The sequence below is a fragment of the Delphinus delphis genome, chromosome 5 (genome assembly GCF_949987515.2).
Source record: "Delphinus delphis chromosome 5, mDelDel1.2, whole genome shotgun sequence".
Classification (NCBI taxonomy): Eukaryota; Metazoa; Chordata; class Mammalia; order Artiodactyla; family Delphinidae; genus Delphinus; species Delphinus delphis.
The window spans coordinates 73,477,314-73,500,225 of NC_082687.1; the positions used below are offsets into that span (position 1 = coordinate 73,477,314).

The 22,912-nt window shown below is 36.4% G+C and overlaps 1 protein-coding gene across 1 annotated transcript; it reads right to left on the minus strand.

Annotated features, from left to right (window-relative positions):
* Positions 1–1,306: 1,306 nt before the first annotated feature.
* TMEM33 (transmembrane protein 33) lies at positions 1,307–22,199 on the minus strand. Its single transcript, XM_060012634.1, has 8 exons — positions 22,022–22,199; positions 21,834–21,905; positions 18,607–18,701; positions 17,894–18,081; positions 14,579–14,646; positions 13,494–13,627; positions 8,589–8,672; positions 1,307–4,424 (listed from the first exon to the last, which is right to left on the minus strand). Exons 2-8 carry the CDS (start codon positions 21,876–21,878, stop codon positions 4,295–4,297), a joined length of 744 nt encoding a protein of 247 aa, XP_059868617.1. The 5' UTR covers positions 21,879–21,905; positions 22,022–22,199; the 3' UTR covers positions 1,307–4,294.
* Between the last annotated feature and the right edge of the window lie 713 nt (positions 22,200–22,912).

Consider the following 22,912-nt stretch of genomic DNA (forward strand, 5'->3'; position numbering starts at 1 on the left):
GAACCCTCCCAAATACCACCTCTGAAGATAAACACGTCATAGAGTAATTACTACCAGGAAACCTCCCAAACTTTTAGCAGCTCCTTTCTTATCCTTAGTATCAGATCCAGTCACAACTTTCCACCCAGAATATTATAACAGGCCTGCTCATTACAACAATCTCTGGAAATAACTCCTGGATTTATAAAACGTATATGCCTTTGGTATATTATCTGTTGAGCTACACTATCATATAACCTATGTAGAATTCTCTTAACTCTAGAGAAATTCCAACGAGATGATAAGTGAAACTATCAATAGTTGTCTCTGCAACTCAAACTAAATTTACAAATCTAGGTACCCTTCCTAATATCCAAAAATTTCAATATGCTTTTGTATTATTGTGAAAAGTCTAAATTTTAAGAGATGGAACTAGTTACACCTTGTACACCTACAAAATGACCATGAACAAATTTTAAGTAGCATTTTTCTACATACCTGAAATGAAGGAGAAAGAGCAATTTTATAATTGATGTGTTTAGGTAATTTAGGCACTTATGAAAACAAAAAAACGCAGAGAGACCATGATCTGAATAACACCAATAATTGTGGCCTATTCTACTATTTACCTAGGAAGCAGATATTAACAGGGTACTTCTTCCAGCTTTTGAACATTTCAATATTTTTAAAATGTACTCATAGTAAATGCTTACTAAATATTTACTGAATACTGAATAATTACATATTAAAGAGTCATGGAATTCAGGTCCTTAGTTTTATGCTGACTCAGGATTTAGTGGCATTTAACCTTCCAACATGGCCCATAAAACAGCTGAGGACTACTTGAGGAAAGAGTGCCACCTACTGCTCATAAGCATAACTGTGGTTACTTTCTCCCTTGAGGTTTTTCATTACAGAATAAAAATCAGTCTCAATATGGGTGACAGCATTGAGGGTAGCAGATCAAAAGGGGATTTGGGTAGATGGGTGGATGGGAGCTTCAGAACTATATTAATTAAAACAGATTCCTTAGCATTAGATAAGGATCTTTACCACAATCCCTCAAAATTAATTTTATTCTTATCTCAAACTTAAAAAGAACAAAAACTCTTCAGTTCTGCTCGTAGCATTATATACACACTTATTTTCCTTTTTCGGATGAATAATATTCATGTCCTAAACTCACAAACCTAAACTGACTTTTGATCCTGATTTTTGGGAGGAAAAGAAGTATTTTGATAGCTTTACAATTCTTAGTTATACAACAGACCATAAATCCTTCACAACTTCTGGTTTAATGTTAAGCATGCCTTGATTTTCCCTGTAAGGGAGGTTCCTAAATAACTAAATTCATTTTTTTTTTTTTTAAAAAGGTTAGCTTTTGGGCTTCCCTGGTGATGCAGTGGTTGAGAGGCCGCCTGCCGATGCAGGGGATGTGGGTTCGTGCCCCGGTCCAGGAGGATCCCACATGCCGCGGAGCGGCTGGGTCCAGTGAGCCGTGGCCGCCGGGCCTGCGCGTCCGGAGCCTGTGCTCCGCAACGGGAGAGGCCGCAGCAGTGAGGGGCTGGCGTTCCGGGGGGGAAAAAAAGGTTAGCTTTTTTTCTTGCTTACTTCTTCTAGGAGCATCTACCTTCGTGAATTTTACGCCAAGATAATTTAAATACTAATTGTTATTTATGAAATTTCTCTTTAGACTGATGTTAAATAGTTAAAATTCATGAGGAATCAAGTATACAAATGGAATATAGAATCTTTGTTAGAAATAAAGTAGATTTTGTTCCACCTGTCCAAGAAGGTTTAATATCTAAAAGTACTAGAAGAACAGCAGCATTATACCACTTCCTAAAGAATATTCTGGATGTTAAATCAACTTTTTTTTAAACCTGTAAGTAAAAATAAATTCACCTATGCAGCTATAACTTCTCCTAGTACATTCATTCTATATACTCTATTTCCTTAATTTTAATTTGATAGATATGCAAGTTACCCTATAATTTCAGATGTCAAATTAGCTAGTTGTATGTATTCATACTGCAAAATTCCTAACTACATGTTCATGCTAACTAAACATCTAGTAATGCTCAAATTGTAAGATTTATTTTTTCATGAGTTTAGTAGTATTTTGTTTATAAATCAAGCCTTCCTTTAAAGAACATGAGCATATCAGAAATATAACTCCATTATGTGATAAAAGCATTGACTTTTGAAGCACAGAGGGTTTTAAATTGTAATAGTATTAATGTTATATTCTTTTTGTTAAACATGAATTATTTCCTTTAGGAAAATCCTTTTGACCAATAGTAATTTTCAACATAAAGAGGAAAAACTAAAAACAGAGGCATACTTATAGATCATTCGAAGAAACATCATCATGGTAGAAACAAGAGCACACAAAAAGAAAATTAATAAATGGAAAAACTGGTGAAATGTGAATAAGTTCTGTACCTTAATAGTTAATAGCATTGCTCCAGGGTTAATTTCTTAGTTTTAATAAATGTTGTATAGTTATGGACGCTGTTAACACAAGAAGCTGAGTAAAGGGTATATAGGAACTCTCTTTACTATTTTTTACAACTCTTCTACAAATCTAAAATTATCTCAAGATTAAAAAAAATTGTAAAAGCAAACAAAAACACCTAGTAACTTAAAAGTATGCCTTCAGCTGCCAAAATTTCTTGATACAATTCAAATTTTTAAAAACGTCATTAGAAATCAATAATATATTGTTTACTTAACCTTATAATTACTTTATTGCTCTAGAAAGTTTAGTTTTTAAAACCATCAGATAGTGATAGTGAGACTGCCCCACCCCTACAATCAGCTGTATACTACAAGGCTTCTCTAACTTAGTAGATAAATATTACAAAATTACAAAAGTAGCTGGTGACAGTTGAGCTATCAAGTAGGTATCACATTTCTATAGATCAAAAAGTTGAAAAAGAAAACTGATGTTACTGATAAGTCAGAGTATACTGGAGAAATCCAAGTTACATGCACATAGAAGAAAACTGGTCACAAAAAACCGTTACATTACTCTGTATTTACATTTTGCAAGGTTTTAAACATTTCCAATCATGCAACAATAAAGATCAGAATGAATTTTAAAAAGGAGTTAATGGAAGCTCAACGAACACATTTAACATATTATACAACTCAAATCACAGTTGCATAATACATCCAACCCCCCCAAATACAGCTGTGCGTTATACCACCGAAACGTGTACTATTTCCCCCACAATTCCTCCCCTGCCTCCATTCCCAGGCAATAACCTTTCCTATAAATCTTTCTATTTAACCTTTTAAGTCAGATTTGATGGGTAAGTATGTATAATCTTCGTTATTATTTCAGAACAGATACAAAGTTTAATCATGCGCTCAATCTTCAGTTACATTCCTTTCAAAAGGCATCTGAATTGCTGCAACTGTCTATGAAAATCAAGCCTAAGAAACCGAGAAAACTCACAGTCAAGAATCTGATCTAAGTAATTGTATAAACTACAGTAATACTAAAACCTATGTATCCACATTTCTAAAAGAAGGATTTCCTATTTGAGAAATGTTACTCAATGGGTCTGTGAAAGGAAAACTGTCCGACTACTGTATTGCTCTCTGATGTAAAACGCTTAGGTGACCACAAATATTTACCCAATTGGTTAACAAGCTTTCAGTTGGGCCTTTTTAAAAAAAAATATTCAAAGCCACAGAAATAATTATGAAAATAAAATTTTGGAAGGTCATAGTATAAGATACATATAGAATTCCTATTATAATCGTACATCTAAAATAAATCTGTCCTAACAAAGCAGCACAAAATCAATTTAAAAGCAATTTGAAATTAAATACAGTGGGAAGTGTTTTTGTTAAAATCATCAACCAAAATTACTGAATGGCAAAAGAATACTGTCTCAAAATATACTGAATTTACATGTTAATGTTACTATAATGAACTCATGCCAGATATAAATTCAGGTTACCAATTAGATGAAAACACATTTTAGAGCTATTTTTACCAGAGAAATAAATGTACTTCATGATAAAGGCACAGCAGCATCTAAAGAATTTTTGATACATTTATCACAAGATTCAAACTTCCCTAACTATTAACAATACATTACAATAAAGTTTCTCAGAAAGTGTTTAAAAGGCTTGATTTAACATGCCAGGAAAATGATCATTTTTCTTTCGAGATGCATTTATGTAAATTATGTAAATTGCATTGAGGTCAGTTTTACACCTGGAATTAACCATCCATAGCAGAAGTAACAGCAGCTAACAATGCGTATTTATATTATATATAACTTAGCTGGATGTTAAACTATGCAACTGTTGGTGCCAGCCTGCTTATAAAGGCAATGCTCTGGAGACAAAGTCTTCTCACAAACAGTGGGCAAGCAGGTTTCATTATTAGATGTTCAACAACAATCCTCAGTTCATTAAACAAGGTCCTGCAACATAAAACAGTTTTCTTTCAGGAACCCAATGAAAAAGCAACGTAACACAAGAGCAAATGCTAATGAAGGACTTTCCCACAGCCATTAAAGAATTTGAAGTAAAAGTAACCAGGATGCACTGTAGGGAACATACAAAATAAAATTCCCCAAATCACCTGTTTCCTTTCTCGGGGAAAAAAATCATTTAACAAAAGCATTTAATAAATGGCTCTCTCTGAGGGCTGAGATTAGGGATGATCTGTATCTTCTTTACAGTTGAGTCACATAATTTTCATATTTGACTTAGGCAAATTCAACTAGTTCTAAAAAAGAGACCAAGAAAGTGAAAATTATATAATATGAGCAATCCCACCTACTATTTCCTTAAAAGAACGTACTGCCTCTTAGAGCTTTCCTCATCTGAAAAATGGGGCTACGTACTTATTGGAGTCACAGTGAAGTTTAAATGAGACAACACGGAAGATGCTCAATAAATGTTACCTCCCAACTGGATCATTCCATTGATCAAATAAGCTCTTGTTTGCCTTCAGACTAAATCCCACCTCCTCAACATCCCGTGCCTTCTGCAATCTTGTCTCAGTTGAATTTTCCTGCTTCATCTCCTACCACTCTCTGCCACGATGCCCATGTTACGCTGCCTGTTTTGAGCCTAGGCTGGCTGTGGATCACGACTTTGCCTTAACTGTGCCACTTGCCTACGAAGTACTCTTTATTACATACTGTAATCACACACACATCACACATATTGTACAGGTTAGCAGACACAAAATCATGTATACTGTACTGTAATTTATAAGTGCTTTAAAGAATCATGAAGGATAATTTTGGCTGTTCATATTTTTATGTGCTGACTCATCCTACATAAAGATACAACTTCTACCTTTTTGTATGCTCTGTGTTATTTTTATGGTTAGCAGAAGGCAATAATCTGTTTTTTAAAAGGATGTAATACACTCTCACACAAAAACAGGAAGGAAATTTGGAAAGATGCACATTTATCTAAAAACCTGACCTTCTTCTTGTATCTCCTACCTTTGTGACAGCCGCATTACTCATGACTCTCCAAGGTTCCCAGGCCAGAAACCTGGAGGTCTTCTTTATATTATTCTTCTTCCCTAAGCCCCAAGTTCCAACCCTCCTAAATAGCTTTCAAATTTATCCCTTTTTTACCACTGAATTAGTTCAGGCTCTGGACTTCTCTAACAGTTTCCAAATTGGTCTTTTTGTCCTTTTGGTAAGCCTGAAATCCATCTTCTGGAATCGTATTTCTAAATCAGACCTTATCGTGTTCTCAACCCCTCCACATTACAAACTTCAAATGCTCTTCCTACCTTAGAATAAAGTCCAAACCCTTCCACATGATCTAGTTCCTGTCTCCCTTTCTGGGCACAGATCTTCACTACTTCCCTATATACCTCCTCAACTCAAGTGACAACTACTGGCATGCCAAGCGCATTCAGGCACCCACATGCCAGAACTCAGACTTCAAAAGGCTTGGCCTTCTATTACCACCTCCTCCGTGAATTCTCATCTGTCTCCCTCTGCACTGTGTGCCTTCACAGCACCTTCATCATCATACTGACTTATGTAGCTATCTAATTCACTCAGCTCTAAGTCCCTAGAAAGCAGGTATTTCAATCCCACATTAAACTTGTTATCATCAACACACAATCACTGTCTTCAGAATAAATGACGCTAATGAATCAAGTTAGAGGGCATCCTGAAAACACTCTAGTTAAACCCCTTCAGGTTACCGATGAGGCATGCCTCGTTCTCGTATTCATGGTTCTATCCCTGGCATAAACAACAGCACTTTCAGTGGTGATGAAAATGTCTGTTTGTCCAATGCAGCGGCCATCAGCCACGCATGGCTTCTGAGCACTTAACAATATGGTTAGTGTTGACTCAGGAACTGAGTTTTAAATTTTATGAATTTTAATTAATTTAAATTTAAATGGTCAAATGTGGCTGGTGGCTGTTCTATTAGCACAGCTCTGCACAATCTACACTAGACATGAACAAAGGACTCATATGACTAACTTGAGAATAAATATCGTGATAAGTGAACATGGTACAAACTGGCTATATAGACTGTCTCATAACCCTTAACAAAAAAAAAGTATAGTGTAGAAAATGTAGTTTATAGCCTGCTTATCAATATTTATAAGCCCAAATATTTTTCATTACCTTTCCACTGTTTTGATTAAAATGTGTACTAATGCGAGATGTTTATTAGCACATATTTGTGTTATCTTATAGCACTGCTATCCTTTCTTTTCTATTCCACTGAATACTTCTACATTTTTATAGGTAATGATATGATTTAAGGATATGTGGAGAAAACAAGAGTAGAGAAGAAGAGGATATAAAGAAGCAGAGAAAAACAAATCTACTGATGAAAACTGGATGCCAGGGTAGGGAACCAGAATATGATGTCTAAAATGAATACAAGAACCAGAAAGCAAAAGGGAAAAACTCATGGAAGCAAGTAAAATTAAAGGTTTATTTTTTACCAAGAAGTCATTAAGAACCTATGTCTAAAGAAAATAAGCTCTATTTTAGGAAGTACTGTGAAAAAGACATTGTCTGTGAGAACATAAAAACCCCTTCAAAGGAGAATAAGAAGCATAAAAAAAGGAAAATAAACTATTAAGAACCTAATAGAATCTAAGCACTTTTAAAAACACTACTTCATTTCACCTCCAGAAGGAGGTTTTTCTCTCTGTCAGTGAAGAAATTAAAATTTAAGTAACTCGCCTGAAGTCATAATGATGGACCTGGCAAATGATGGACCAGCATTCAAATTCAGTTTTTACTTTGCTTGTGAAAATATAATAGAGATCATGCTAACACACTCACTGGATTTCTGGCTGAATTCTACTACATGATGAATTTATTTTAAACGTGAAAACAAAAACTATGTTAACATTAGTATCTGAGTAACATATTTAAGAAGCCATTAAAAACAGCTATTCAGGGACTTCCCTGGTGGCACAGTGTTTAAAGAATCTGCCTGCCAATGCAGGGGACATGGATTTGAGCCCTGGTCCGGGAAGATCCCACATGCGGCAGAGCAACTAAGCCCGTGTACCACAACTACTGAGCACGCGCTCTAGAGCCTGTGAGCCACAACTATTGAGCCCACGCGCCTAGAGCCCGTGCTCTGCAAGAGAAGCCACCATGATGAAAAGCCCACCAAAATAAATAAATAAATATATTTTTAAAAAAAGAAAAGCTATTCATTTTTGTTTTCTTCTAATTTTTGAGATCAGAAGGCACAATTTATTGTACATTAATTTAAGCCTCCGTTCCTCAATATTATGATAATTTACTAAAATATTTCTCTGCTTCATTTTTCCACTCAAAACAATTCTGCACAGGCTATCAGAAAACTATTATGATCATGTCAAAACCATCATTCCTATACATCCAAAAAGTAAGTTCTAAACTTCTTACCCTGAAACTCAAGAAGTTTTATGATATGGCTCCAATATACCTTTTAAATCTTTGCTCCAAGCACTCACCATTCAGAATTTCCCTTATAGTCAAATAGGTCTACTCAATGCCCCTTAAACTCTGCTTTTGTCTTCTTGCCTCTGAACTTGTTCTGTTTTCCTACCTAAAATGCTTTTCCTTATTCTGTCTATTCAAAGGCTTTAATCCTTCTAGAACAAATTAAAATCTCTATTTTGTGAAACTTTCCTGGGCTCTTCTCTCTTCTGGCTCAATGATCTCTCCCCTGTTGTGGACTATAGTACTGATATAGTAGAATAAACATGACAATTCATCATAGATTGACACGTGAATACCATATCCTAAACTACTGCTTCCTTTCTTATTATTTGACATGTGTTTTTTGTTTCTTCAACTAGGAAAGTGCCTTGAGAGTGGGACTTATGTCCTACACATTTTAAAACTCCTTAAGCTTTAGCACTGTTTTAGAAGTGGTCAAGAAAAGTCTAGTCTTAGTGTCTGAAAAGAAGTACAACCACCTCCTCATCAATCCTAGGTAGTTCTAAGGCCAAAACTTAAATTCACAAAAACACTGCTTGCTTATAAATTCTAATATAAAAGTTAAACAACTCTTAAAAGTTACAAATACTGTATTTCACAATACTCTTAATAAATAAAACAGGTTTAAACTAGTCACCAGCTTACCGACAATAGGGATTTCTTCGAGAGGAGTATCGAAGAGTAAGGAATCTATAGTATATAAAAGGCTGGAGCAAACTTCCTTGACCACTGAAATAAACAAATACAAGGGCAATAAATACACATCATCAATTCATATGTATACTCTCAAAATTTAAAGGCAATTTAATTGGAGAATGTGTGTGTCTTCATTCACCAAATGGTCACAGTATTATCTATCATATCTAAATCCAAGTTATTCATGTATTTATGTAGGTATTACTTTTTTAAATTTTTAAAAGCTTTTAAATAAACCAGCAAATATTAAATAAATGCTTCAACAATTACCACTAATAACTGATAATAAAGTTTTAAAACTTTATAAAATATTTAAAACGAAAAGTAATTTATTTTATATAAGCAAATAAGAAAACTAATAAAACCACACAGGGTCACTAGTAAATTTACATAGCCTACACTATTTTTCTTCGTTTAAAAAACAATGACAATACCTCAACAGTCATATATATGTTTATGAAATTCTAAGTCTGGAATACTTTCCTAGGAAAAACTATCTTAAGATATTCACTAAAATAACTACAGATAAAATGCAGCAACAAACTAACATGCATAGTTAGGTAGCAGGGCTAAGTAAATCATATGTTTCATGGACTTGGTATGCAACTACTTAAAATCTTGACTATGAAAACTACACAGTAACTCTGAAGAAAGCAGAATATAAAGCTATACATATTGCTACAACTATATTTTAAAACTTTTTGGGGGAATAAATGCACTAAGATGCTAAATATGGTTTGTTTTTCAGGTTAATTTTTTTAGTCCCACCCCTCACCCCCCACCCCTTTTTTATTTCTGGCCACACCATGAGACTTGCGGGATCTTAGTTCCCCAACCAGGGATCAAACCTGGGCCCCTGCAGTGGAAGCGTGGAGTCCCAACCACTGGACCGCCAGGGAATTCCCTTTTTCAGCCTTTTTTTCCCTAAACTATGTGATATTACTGTCATAATAAAAGTTTACATGATTACAAACTTATAACTAAATGTAATATCCACCTTCCCCAATAAATCATATAAAACTTTAACTCTTTAAATTGAGAAATTCACATATTACAGAAAACGTTAAGTAGAAAAGAATATTCAATGAAAAACAAATTTTCCATGAGCCAAGTTAGTTCCTTCCTCAAAGTCATAGCATCCTTCCAGAAATTTACATAAACAAGTGTATATAATGACTAACACACAGTGCTCATTTTGTAATGCACTGAATCCATTTAACTCTAGGAGGGAAGTGGTATTATCATTCTGATTTTAAAGATGAAGAAACTGAGGCAGAAAGAAATATACATGTCTTTAAACACACACACCCCAAAATATAAATGGGGAATACCCTACACAGTTCTCAACCACTTTTAAACTTATTATATCTTGGAGATCATCCCCTATCACAACACATAAATTACCTCATTCTTTTCACAGCTTCAAATATTCCATCTTATGCATGTACTATTATGTAACAAGCTCTCTACTAATGAATAAAACTACAACGATCATCCTTTTACTTGTCTTTGCACATGTGTGTGTGTATATGTAAGATAAACTCATACACTACATGTATAAGAAAACTCATAGAATGTTCACTTTTAAATACAGAGCTTTATGCATTACTGCTACAAGTTTAACTTAATAAAGCCTTCTAATATCAGACTGTGTTTCTACCATGAAAGGTAGCATTTAAGGAATAATGACTTAAAATTGTTTTTAATTTTACAGTTTGCGTTGTAGTCAAGTGACACACTTGAAACATGAATAGCTTTTCTTATTAGGGATTGAATAAAACTTTATTACTTAATTTTAATTTTTTAGAATAACAAAGTGATTCCCCTATTTAAATATTTTTGGTAAATTCTCATTTCCTTTACAATCTTAAAAATTAAAATCAACTTGTACATAGTTAAGTGTTTAAATAAAAGATTAAGTAGCACAATTGACTTAATATACCAGTATAGTCAAAACTTGGTGCTCCAACAAAAAATTCACTGCAGTTCCAAAAATGAGGCTTTTTTTTTTGTGGGGGAGGGCTGTGTTGGGTCTTCACTGCTGCGCACAGGCTTTCTGTAGTTGCAGCGAGCGGGGCTACTCTTCGTTGTGGTGTGTGGGCTTTTAAGTTGTGGCTCACGGGCTCTAGAGTGCAGGCTCAGTAGCTGTGGCGCACGGGCTTAGCTGCTCCACGGCCTGTGGGATCTTCCCACACCAGGGATCGAACCTGTGTCCCCTGCATTGGCAGGCAGAGTCTTAACCACTGCACCACCAGGGAAGTCCCAAAAATGAGGTTTTTGTTTAAGTGTGCCTGGCATCTCAGCATTTCATTATAATTCTCTTAAGCTTACCTAAAAGGAGAACAAATTATTTTGTTTATTAACCACAATGTGGCGGTTTCAGATATAGTCACCAATTACCTCCACATAAAGAGTTCGTTTTGGTAGCTACATTTTCTTTCACCCAGGTACATGAAACAAATCACAGAACCTCATGTGACTCAAGACCAGATGACCCAAGAAAAAGAAAAATGAGCAAGAAAGTAAGAGGGCAAAAGGTTCCTTTTACCAATTAAAATGTTTACGTGTATCATCAGGATCACAAAAAAGAGATGAACTAACTTCTAGGGTGAAAATTTCAGAGTGGAATAATCGACAAATACAGTTGCATCAAATTCTATACCCAACATTCATGGTACGTTACAACTAGAAGGAGTTTTGGCAATTACTTATTTCAACTACTACTAATTTTTTAAGTGTAGAAAATCAAGGCCCAGAAGGCTAAGTTAGTGGTCAAATCAACTAGAATCCAGCTCCCAAACACCCAATAAGAAGTCTTCCCATTGTATCATTCCAGGACCCTATTTAGAGTATATTATCTAGTTTTGAACCCCACAACTTAAGCAACATGTGGTGATCCTGGAGTTTTCAGAGAAAGATGTTATTTATAAGAATGATACAGATGCATTTATGAGGAAATCTAGAAAACTCTATTACCAGCTTAAAGAAAGAATGCTAAAGAAAGGAGTAACTGTCAGGTATATAAAAACCTTACTAGTTAACCAAGGCAATGAACATTAAAATGAAATATTTCATAGACAAAAACAAGTTTGTTACAAATTAATGAGATTATGGAAAACAGGTAATACAGACCTATTAGAGGACAATTTGGTATGGTCTATTAAATATAAAATGCACCTAGCTTACACTCAGCAAAAGTACAGACTCGCACAAAAGTATAAGCAGACAGGTAAAAAAAATGTTTACTGCATCAACATTTGGAAAAGTAAAAATCTGGAAACAAATGGCCATCAACAGGGGAATGGGTAATAAAATATAGCATAATAATATGATGGAACACTGTACAGCCATTAAGTGAAACAAACCAGAAATATGAATGTCATATAAATAGGTCATGAAAACATACTGTATGAACAAGACAAGCAAGATGCAGACAACTGATGCCTTTGATATAAAATAAAAACTAAACAAAGGGACTTCCCAGGTGGCGCAGTGCTTAAGAATCCACCTGCCAATGCAGGGGACATGGGTTTGAGCCCTGATCCAGGAAGATCCCACATGCCACGGAGCAACTAAGCCTGTGTGCCACAACTACTGAGCCCACGTGCTGCAACTACTGAAGCCTGCACACCTAGAGCCCATGCTCTGCAACAAAAGAAGCCACTGCAATGAGAAGCCAGCACACCGCAACGAAGAGTAGCCCCCGCTCGCCTCAACTAGAGGAAGCCTGCGCGCAGCAACGAAGACCCAATGCAGCCAAAAATAAAATAAATTTATTAAAAAAAACCCAAAAGGGCTTCCCTGGTGGTGCAGCGGTTGAGAGTCCGCCTGCCGATGCAGGGGACACGGGTTCGTGCCCCGGTCTGGGAGGATCCCACATGCCACGGAGCGGCTGGGCCCGTGAGCCATGGCCGCAGGACCTGCGCGTCCGGAGCCTGTGCTCCGCAACGGGAGAGGCCACAACAGTGAGAGGCCCGCGTACCGCAAAAAAAAAAAAAACCCAAAAAACTAAACAAAGCCCCGTACCCATAAAATAATAATATATATTTTCTATCCATCTGTGTAAGTACTTTAAAAGAACTACATACATGTACCCATATCAAACTCTTTAACTCTGGGAAGGAGAGGACAGAACCCAATTAGGATTCACAGTCAAATGGTATTTTAGCTTTTATTTGTAACGTCCTATTATTTGAGAAACTGAAAATTGAAAAAGCAATAATCTGGGCAGAAATGTGGTTTTAAAACTTAAATGCAAGAATATAGGTAGGTCAATACTATCCTAAAGTTCTATTTTTAAAAGGAGCCTGCGTGTCCGGAGCCTGTGCTCCGCAACGGGAGAGGCCCCAACAGTGAGAGGCCCGCGTACCACAAAAAAAAAAAAAAAGAAAAATAAAAGGAAGGCTTTCTTTATTCATGCATTCCTTCTATAATTAACATACGAACAAAATATGGAGGTGGTAGTAAGCAACTAATAATACCAGACCTTAATTTTTCAGATTTTTCTCTAGTATGGGAAAAATCATCTCAATAATGTTAGAATGGACTAAACTAGCCTTCCTAAGATTCTTTCAAAAGTAGTTATTCTGAAATTAATTTTCAAAATGTTAAATGATAAATCACAAGGAATAATAAAGAAGACAAATGCCTAGGTTTATCATAGTAAACTACAGGAGTTTACTATACTCTCAGGTTCTCTACTATCATCTGAAAAGATGATTGCTAAAATCCATCTTAAGCTCTGAATCTCAGTATGCACTTCAACAGATGTAAGCAGGATAAAATTTGAGTTGATACATTTATTATGTTCACTTAGACACCAGCCTCCTAAAATAAGTATATTTTTATTCTTACCTAAAAAGCATAAAAACTGTAGCAGGCATCAAGAATATTTCATTACAAGCAATGAATTTCAGAATATTCTGTTGATTAGTGCTTAATTTATCCAAGAGAGATCTCAGCAGAGGTAAACTATTTGAACCCTTTGCCTAAAACATAAGAAAACAAACATTAGAAATAACAAAAGCATTTTCGATCACTCAATTATTTTCTTTCTTTAGATAAATTGCATATCCAATACACAATACAACCAAAAGACAATTATTTGAAAATGATGATATAAAAATGTACAAATTATTTAGGGACAACAGTTAACGTATTTTCCTGCTTTATTGTATTTTCTATATTTGTAGAGTTAAATAGAGAAACAACTTCAATAAAAGTCCCTTTCATTCATAGACACTTTATCTTCCTTATTTCAAGAAAAGTGGTGGTTATTTCTCTCCAACCATAACAAAACCTGGCTACCCAGAAATACAGTTAAAGTATCTGTGACTCCTTAGTTGATTAAAGGTAGAAATTACAGAGTCCAATTACTGCTGTGATCCAAGAACTATAGGGATAAATAAGGCGGCCAACACAAGGCACAATTCTGGATATTTTAATTCAAATTTCAGTGCACATGCAGTCAATCTGCCTGGCACACTGCAGTTATTAGGCTTAATGATCCAACCCAGTAATAAGAAAAAAATTCTAGGAAAGTAGCAGTTCTGAACGTCAGTGTAAAAGAAATTTGGTACACTCTACACACACGGTATGTTAAAATTACTGACAGAACAAGAGATCTCTGACAACTTATCAAATCAAAAATATATGATTTTTTTTTAAATAAAAAGATCTATTTCAAACTTCAGAAATTACTCCAGGAACTGGGGGGTAAACTTGAATACAACCCCTTATCTACAAAATGTACTATTTTATCGAAACTTAAACAGTAAAAAATACCAAAACTTTCAAATCATGAATTTAGAGCAAGTTTGTACGGAATACAGGAACTTTTTGTGACAAATGCCCAAATGTCTTAAAACTCAAATTTGTGTTAACTATCTGTAAATCCAGGAGTCAAAAACAAAAAACAAAGCCAGCACAATTTTACTTACATCAAGGACCTTTTTCGTGTATGTGGCAGCATGAAGTAAAGAAAATAGCAAGACTGGGAAAATACTCACTGAAGAAAATAATTAAGGAAAACATTAAAAATTCATCAAGCACTCTGCAAAACAGGCTATGTATTATGTTCAAATATACAGATCTAAAATGGCATCTGCTAAAATGAGTTCAGTGATGGCTTTTGGTCTACTGATACACTTTATAAAATGAAGGTTTTTTTAATCTGTAAAGAAGAAAGTCAACTTGCATTTTTTAAACCTCATAGTTCTTTTTATGAATAGTGAAAAAAGCTTTTTCACCTATTCCTATTGGATAAAATATTGCGAACATTGGCTAAATTAAGTTGAAATCTAGGCCATCTCAAAGCGTTAAGTAATACAGCTTTTAACCCTACAATGGTCATCCTGGACAGAATAACTTAGCCTTCAGATACCAAAATAGTCTTTTGTACTGCTTTCATCAACTCAGTTGCTTAGGAAAGAGTATAGAGTGGTGGTTTAAAGAGTAGTTCTCAAATTTTCCTCAACTAAAGATGTTCAATTCTTTCTTTCCTACAAGGACCCCATTATTTTGAGATACTGTTCCAATCAAGCTTTTACAGTTAATGTGTTCTCAATTTGTACAAATAAAAAAGACAGTGTATATTTGGTTTTGTATATAGTCAACTGAGAGTCTCATCAGTTTAATTACAGATGTGAGCAAAGAATCCTTATATTTGAGTTTCACTGTTTGGCTTTATGTCATAGATAAAATATACAATTTTCATTCAGCTTTCTGAAAAATGGAAATTGCTCAAAAGACTTTACACCAATTTCTGCTAGGTTGATAACAAAAAAACCCCACTTGTCCAAGTTATTTCCATGAAATGATATAGACAGTTAATTATGAAGGGCAAAAATACTTGTCCTAAAATAGTAGCAATTTCTAAGAAATAAACCATTATATTTTTCTACACCAACTGAAAGCTTGGTGTGAGGGAAATGACCACTACAGCATAACCTGAGTATCAAATTCATTATAACCACAACTCATCATTTAAGACCCAAAGGTTCCTAAGTTCCAGGTGGCTAGTAAACAATGACCTATAGCCAAGTATTATAAAAATCCTAACTCTCTAATATAAATGTTCTCCGATTAATATCCTCAATAATTCTTCTGTGCCATTCATAAAATTTAAGTAAAATGCCAATCTCCTGAGTAGAGATCATACACACACACACACAGAGTTTTACACTTTTAACAGAATCCTTAATTCAGAGTCAAGATATCTGGGTTGCACTCTTGGCTCTGACACTAACTTCATTTCCCTAGGCCAAGTTCCATCTTCTGTCATATGAATTTGCAGCGATCAAACCTAGGGATTTCTAATGAGTCTTACATCTCTAACATTCTATAGTTCACAAATCCTTGATAAGAGATTCATAACCTTAGCATTCATTGTTACATTTAAACTATTTAGAAAACACAAGGGGTGAAGAGTGTACAATAGAAAAAGGACAATACAATACCTTTCTAAGAGCAAAGATCACAACATGACTTTGGGATCACCTTTATTAACATAATACCCAACTATTTTAGCAATCAGATTAGTATTTCTTGCCAATTAATAGTTTATGTTATTCCCACTGCATACTCCCCGCTCCCCTCCCTGTAAGAATTTAAAGAACATTAAATCCTTAATCTCCAACATTCCCTAGAGATGGCCTAGCAAATAACTAATTGGATAGACAAGGCAGAGAGGTTGTCTTCACTGTCATGAGTCATTTGGCACAGTCTCAGGATTCACTCAATAAAACTGTCCCAGAGGTCAGTATTGATGTATTCAATTTGCTCTACATTAATTATCTAGAAAACACAGCTTCTATCATTTGTTTTTCTTTTCAAAGAAATTTTAAGCTAATAAGGGCAGAAATATGAACCTCTATATAATTTCCCATTATATCTCAGAAAAGCAAGAATTTTAATATTGGTGATTATAAAGGACCTCAATGAATGTGGCTGACAAAAGCAGGTCAACCCGATGATATGCCAAACAAATGTGCTTATCATTTACAGTTGTAGTACAACAATTACCTAGTGAGTTTTACCTACATTACTACTCACTTGCCAATGTGATGCCAGGCAAGTTACTTTAAACTCTTTGAGCCTCAGTAGCCTTATCAATAATATAATGCTCACCATAATTTTTTTCAGAGTGTTGCAAGGATTAAGTATGTCAAGTCTGTATATACTGGCAAAATAGGTGCTCAAAAAAATGTCACTTTCCTCCTATTCTCTTTTCCTTAAAACTTATAAACAATCTATTTAAAATTTGATACTTCATGAACATAGAAAATATTATCTAAATAGGCAGTATTTAGTGTTAGAGATATATTTTATTGTGCTTTCCATTATGTACAGTTGTATCATAATTATTCAAGAACACTTAAGAACAGTACTTTTGAAAGTACAGAATACTCCCCTGAGGGATGATTCATAGGGAGGCAGGGGTGGGGGGTGGACAACCTATTAAAATGATTAAGTTTAGGGAACACTGATAACTCTTAGGTCTCACAATGCACACTACCATATCAAAGGTCCTACAGTAAAGAAGTCTATTTAACAATGTTTAACCTATTGCTTCCCAAACATACCAAACTGCAGAATCCCTTCCCCTCCTTTTTAAGAATACCTACTTTTATCCCACAACATATTTTTGAAATGTATAAACATACAAATTCCAAATGAGTTATTTAATTCTCATTGGCTCCAGAGAGTATCCATGTGTCCTTATATTCTACTCTATCCATAGCAAATACTAATTTCTATTTATTTTATTAATTATCCCATTCTCAGCTTAAGTAAGTTATTTCTTGATTAATTTCCATTTGTTTCTAGCTCACTGGGAGTTGAAAGAAAGAGCTGATGACTTCTCTTTTCTTAAGGCAAGGCATCTGGGCATTTTCCCAAAGAATGTGTGAATTAAATGAAAGAAACATATATTAAAATAAGTCCTCCATAGGCTTGTGCTTTGAATCTGAATTTTAAAATACCCATTGCTAATAAAGAAGCTTACAAGAGGCAAGATCAAAGATACAAAGTTTAAAATTCCCAATCAGCTCTTCAAAATTTGGACTTCACATTGCAGAGTCAGAAATTCTTACACTTAATGTATCTTCATTCAAATGAAGCACCAACAAACCAACCAACCCAGGCTTCACGGAACACCCTCATTGCTGAATCCTTCCTGTAGCAAAAAATAATAAGAAGAGATCTCCTATACACTCAGTAGGCAATTTCACTGTCAAAAAGGTACAAAAGGATACTTGTAACAGGGTAGGAATTGACAAAGATGAGTGAATACAACAGGTAGTGGCAGCTGTCCTCTAACAAAGCCTGGGCCAGGAATGCTCTGCTTAACTGGAAGTGTGGTAATCTTTGGTGCAGTCTCAGAGCACTAGTCAGAGCATTTGCCAGCAAAGCACGTTGGTAAAAGCTTGCTGCTTCATGCAACCTGCAAATTACCAGGGGAGAGGTTATCATGAGATGTAAACAACTACTGTGTCTCTTCCACCTTTGTGAATTGCATCATAATTGCACAATACCTAAATTTATTACTTCTCAATAGAAAAAAAAATTGCTTGACCCTACTATACCTTTTTAGAAGCATCACTTTATATATATACCCAACTGAATTTTTATTTATTTCTATTGAAGCATAGTTGATGTACAATACCCAACTGAATTTTATAAAGCAGTCATTCTTCCTTTTAACAATCAAAAATGCAAAAAAACCATGAACTTATCTCATCCCCACATCCATTTTCTCTCAATTTTCAATGTGATGTTACTTTTCACAAAGCACATGATATAAAATATACCTCCAGTTGGTATTACTAGAATATTAGTGCCTTAAGGATGAGACCTGTGTCTTAGTTGTCCCTGAACCCCTTGCAGTTTAACAAGTATGACACCTAAAAGGTATTCCAGAAAAAGTGAACAAGTGAATACCAAAGGCAGAAACATGTATAATACATACCCAAGAAGAGGCAGAACAAACAAAGCAGAGCAGTAAACTGTGAACAAGCGAGAAAGCCACATTGCCGTGTCCAGTTTATTGGCCATCAAGAATTGCTGAATGTAAAAAGAAAAATACTGTAGTAAATTAAGCTTGCAAATTATGTTTTTAAGGATGAATATTATGTAGTTTTATTCCTATTCAAAATGTCTCAATGCCCCTGTAGCAATTGTTTTTTTAAGATCATTAAGTGTAAACTCTTAGGGCAACTGTTTCATGTATATGCTCAGTAACAAACCCAAACTCCCTATAGTTTTTTTTTTTTTTATAAGTTTGTTTGTTTGTGGTGGCTTCGTTGCTGTGAAGCATGGGCTCTAGGTGCACAGGCTTCAGTAGTTGTGGCACGTGGGCTCAGTAGTTGTGGCTCGTGGGCTCTAGAGCGCAGGCTCAGTAGTTGTGGCACACAGGCTTAGTTGCTCCGCGGCATGTGGGATCTTCCAGCGCCAGAGCTCGAACCTGTGTCCCCTGCACTGGCAGGCAGATTCTGAACCACTGAGCCACCAGGGAAGTCCCCTCCTTATAGTTTCGATATGGAAAGCATAGGAAGTACTTAACAGAAAAATACCAGTTGACATTAAAAAAAAAGACTAATTAGGCAAGAAAAATTTAACTACAATTGTCTGTATTCCTTCAACACTTGTAATACTGGCTTCACCTACTTTAAAAGAACATTAAATAAGAATTAATTGCTCTCAAGAGAACCATAATGCCTATTCTTAGAAAAAAATCTCAAATTCAAACAGGCAAGTCTCAGGTCTGAGTAAAAAGGCATCACACAAAGCCAATTTGGACTATATCAACCTTACAAAGGAGAAATGTAAAACCATGGTAATAGTCACTTAGCCTCTGGATGATTTGCCAACGTACACAAAAAGCCTGGCATACTGTAGGGGCTCAAAATATGGCTGTCAGGTGTTAATGGCACGTGACATTGTGTCATTATTCTCACCTCCGATTTTATGACTTTCTTCATCCTCTTGAAGCTCCCTGACAAGTCTTAGCCTGGTTTCTGTGGCCCTGGATTAAACTTCCATATATCACTTTCTTCTCCATTTTTTCCTCATTCTATCTTTTCTTTTGCTTCATTTTGCCAACAGATGTGTCCATCATCACGAATGCAATAACTTAAAATCAGTTTTCTCATTCAAACTGTATTGTGTATTCAAATTCTAAAGTGGCTTTTACATTTTTTGATAGAACCTACACAATTTATACATCAAGACCCAATACAGACATATGTGAGTATATAAAATAAACAAAAATCTCACAAAAACAATATTTATCTTTACTATGTGTGATAAATTTTGGTATTTTGTATTCTATTTAATGTTTTATAAACAGTGTTTCCATGAAAAGGATTTCGAATCTCACTAATTGGTCTTAACCTGGAGTCTTAAACACTGCTCAAAGCAATCTAACTTATTTATCATTTGAAAGAAGATATAAAAAAAGTTTTGGGGAAAAATGCAAGTATCTTTTAAAATTCAAGGATGCTTTTTATTTAATTTTATTGCATGCTTTCTAACAGTATGCAGGTAATTTCAGATATATGCCTCCACTTTATTCTACCCAATCCTACTACTGTTACTCTTCTAAATTTAAATGATCACCAGTAGTGGTGATGAAGGAAGGATGAATCCAGCTTACAGTGCTCAGTTTCTCTACAAATATTCAGATTCTACGTGATAGTTTGAAATTTAATTTTAGAACATTTTCTTTAAAACCTATTTGTTTACGGTGTTCATTTGGTGATAAATCACTAAACTGTGCATTTCATCTTGTACACTTTTATGCATGTGCATTTTACTACACAATTTAAAAAAGGTTTAAAAAAGCGTATTGGTTTACATTTTAAGAGTGAACTGACTGACCATGTTACAAATAATTCAGGCAAAAAATATAATGCATCTTTGGGTGAAAAAACTATTGAGGTGAAAAATTATTCACACAATCTTAAAGTATCATGACATAGAACACTTTTTATTTATAAAGGGAAACAAGTTATCTTTACAACAGAAACTCTGGTGGACACCACCTTAACCAAACGATCAAACTTATCTCCAATGATGAGATAAATCAACATAAAATGTTTTCTGATATATATAATGCCCTGAGAAGAACGGAATATCACTTATTTAATATTCCTACCAAAATGTTTAACCTGGATCTAGTCATCTGTAGGGGGAGGGGGGGTGGGAATCAGACAACTCCAATTTGAGAAGCGTTCTGCAAAACAACAGGTCTCAACTCTCGAAAGACAAAAATGGGAGGACAAGGAAACTGTTCCAGACTAAAAGGGACCAAAGGCCAGGAAACACAATGCACACTTCCTGATTGAGTCTAGATAAGGAGGAAGAAGCTTTAAAGGACAACTGAGGAAATCTGAATATAAATTGTGTATTAGGTTGATAACACGTATCAACGTTAAATTTCCCCAATTTAACTGCAAAAATTGCTGTGATAACTGCACTGTGGTCACGTAGAAGAATACTGAAGTACTTATGGGTTAATGATCATGATGTAAGCAACTCTCAAATGGTTCAGCAAAATTAAGGGAAGAAAAAAAGAAAAAGTGTGCATATAAACAGACGTTGCAAATGTCTGAAAAGAAAAAAGTCACTCGGCTCAGTTCACATACTTAGTGTTTAAAATCAGAGGACAATTATGCTTCTGTTACAAGAAACTAGTAAGCAGCAGGCCTGCATCTTAAAAATAAAAAAGTTACAAAAGCATAGTAACATTTCTCTTCGTAAAACGACGAAAGGAAAAGAGAACGACCGCTCCCCTCTTTCTGCTTAAAAACGGGCACAACGGTTCTGGGCCAACACGCGTGTGCGGAACAAGGCGTGTGTCACGCCTCGACCTCAGGTGGCATCTTCAACCTTAGGACACAGGACAGGGACCGAGGGGTGGGAAGAAGCAAGAAGACCCAATCTCCGCGGCATACAGGTGGGCATACAGGTGAGCGCCACCTGCTCCAGGCCGGCCTGGTGTCGCTTCAGAAACAGAAACCTGTAGCTCCCTCTAACGTCTTCGCTCACGATGGGCCCTCTCCCCACCCCCACCCGCACCAGTAATCCCAGTCCTGAAAGCAAGGCGCCTCTGCAACGCCTCGGACCCGACTTCCAACACTTCCTGCTCATTCCTAACTTGCAAATCAAGCCACGCGGCCCTGCCCGGTCACTTACCACTGCGCCCGCCCCTCGGGGGCCGTTCGGGGCCGTATCCGCCATGGGGGTCTAACACACGCGTCTGGGACGCTGCAATCGGAAAGGGAAAAGAGCGAAGGAAGGTCAGCGCCGGGTCCGCGACTCCGGGAACTGGCTTTCCTGCTCCCGGCGGGAGCTTCCGAGCCTCCTCAGAGCAAAGGACTCACCGCTTCAGTGCAACGGACTGTCCCACGGGTACCCGCAGCGGCCAAGAAATACCTGTCCGGCACCGCCAAGAGCAAAGCTGGGTTTCTAGAAAGAGCGGAGAGAAGGCGGAGCTTCGGAACAAGCCCCTACAGAGCCGAGGTAAGGGCGCCGGCTCCAGGTTCTTGCCGAACCCGGAAGTGCTCCTTTCACTTCCGTGGGGAAGAGGCGGTGACGCAGAGGGGAAACCCGCAGCAGTGCCCTGAGGCATGACGGGAAGTGTCGTTTTTCTGGCTTCGGCTTTCCGTGTCGTGCACGCCAGTTGCTCGGTAAGCTAAGAAGCGGGGCTGGCCAAGCAGCTTTTGTCTCATCGTTACAGCTCAAAGATGGCCATGCCTGCCCATGGCAAACCACGAAGGCTCTCTATTCCCTGATATAGAAGCCTCAGAAATGTCTTCTTTGCTGTTTTGTTCCAGGGGCTCGCATGGCCCTGTGGTGCTACTTCTAACATTAGTTCTTTCAGCAAGCACTTCCTGAGGCTTGCTGTGTGACAGGCTCCATACTTGGCAAGGAGGATAAAAAGATGGTTGTGACACAGACTGCGGGAGAGATAGGCAAGATGAAATCACGGCACACTGCTTGTGTCCTATGCAGAGAGGCCGAGTTAATCACAGGAGGCCCTAATCAGAGGGGTCTGGGAAGGGTTCCTGGAAAATCTAATTCTGGCCCTAGCTTCTGAGGTAGTTCAAGGAGAAGGTAGCTACATGGGGGAGGGTATTGCAGACGGCAACAGAAAGCGCGTGAAGCAACAGGACAGAGAACTTGTTCAGTATAACCACAATGAACATGCCAGTGGAGGCGGGGAAAGGCGCGGGAGGCGTGTTTGTGTGTGTGCGTGTGTTCCGGGGAGGATG

Bases quoted from the DNA above. Each gene is read 5' to 3' on its own strand.
- TMEM33 (XM_060012634.1), bottom strand. From the start codon at position 21,878: ATGGCGGATACGGCCCCGAACGGCCCCCGAGGGGCGGGCGCAGTG. The intron at 14,647-17,893 runs GTATCCTTTTGT...TATTTTCTTCAG, and splicing joins CAATTCCTACCCTGTTACAA to TGAGTATTTTCCCAGTCTTG. The intron at 4,425-8,588 runs GTAAGCTGGTGA...TTTATGTTGCAG, and splicing joins CGAAGAAATCCCTATTGTCG to GACCTTGTTTAATGAACTGA.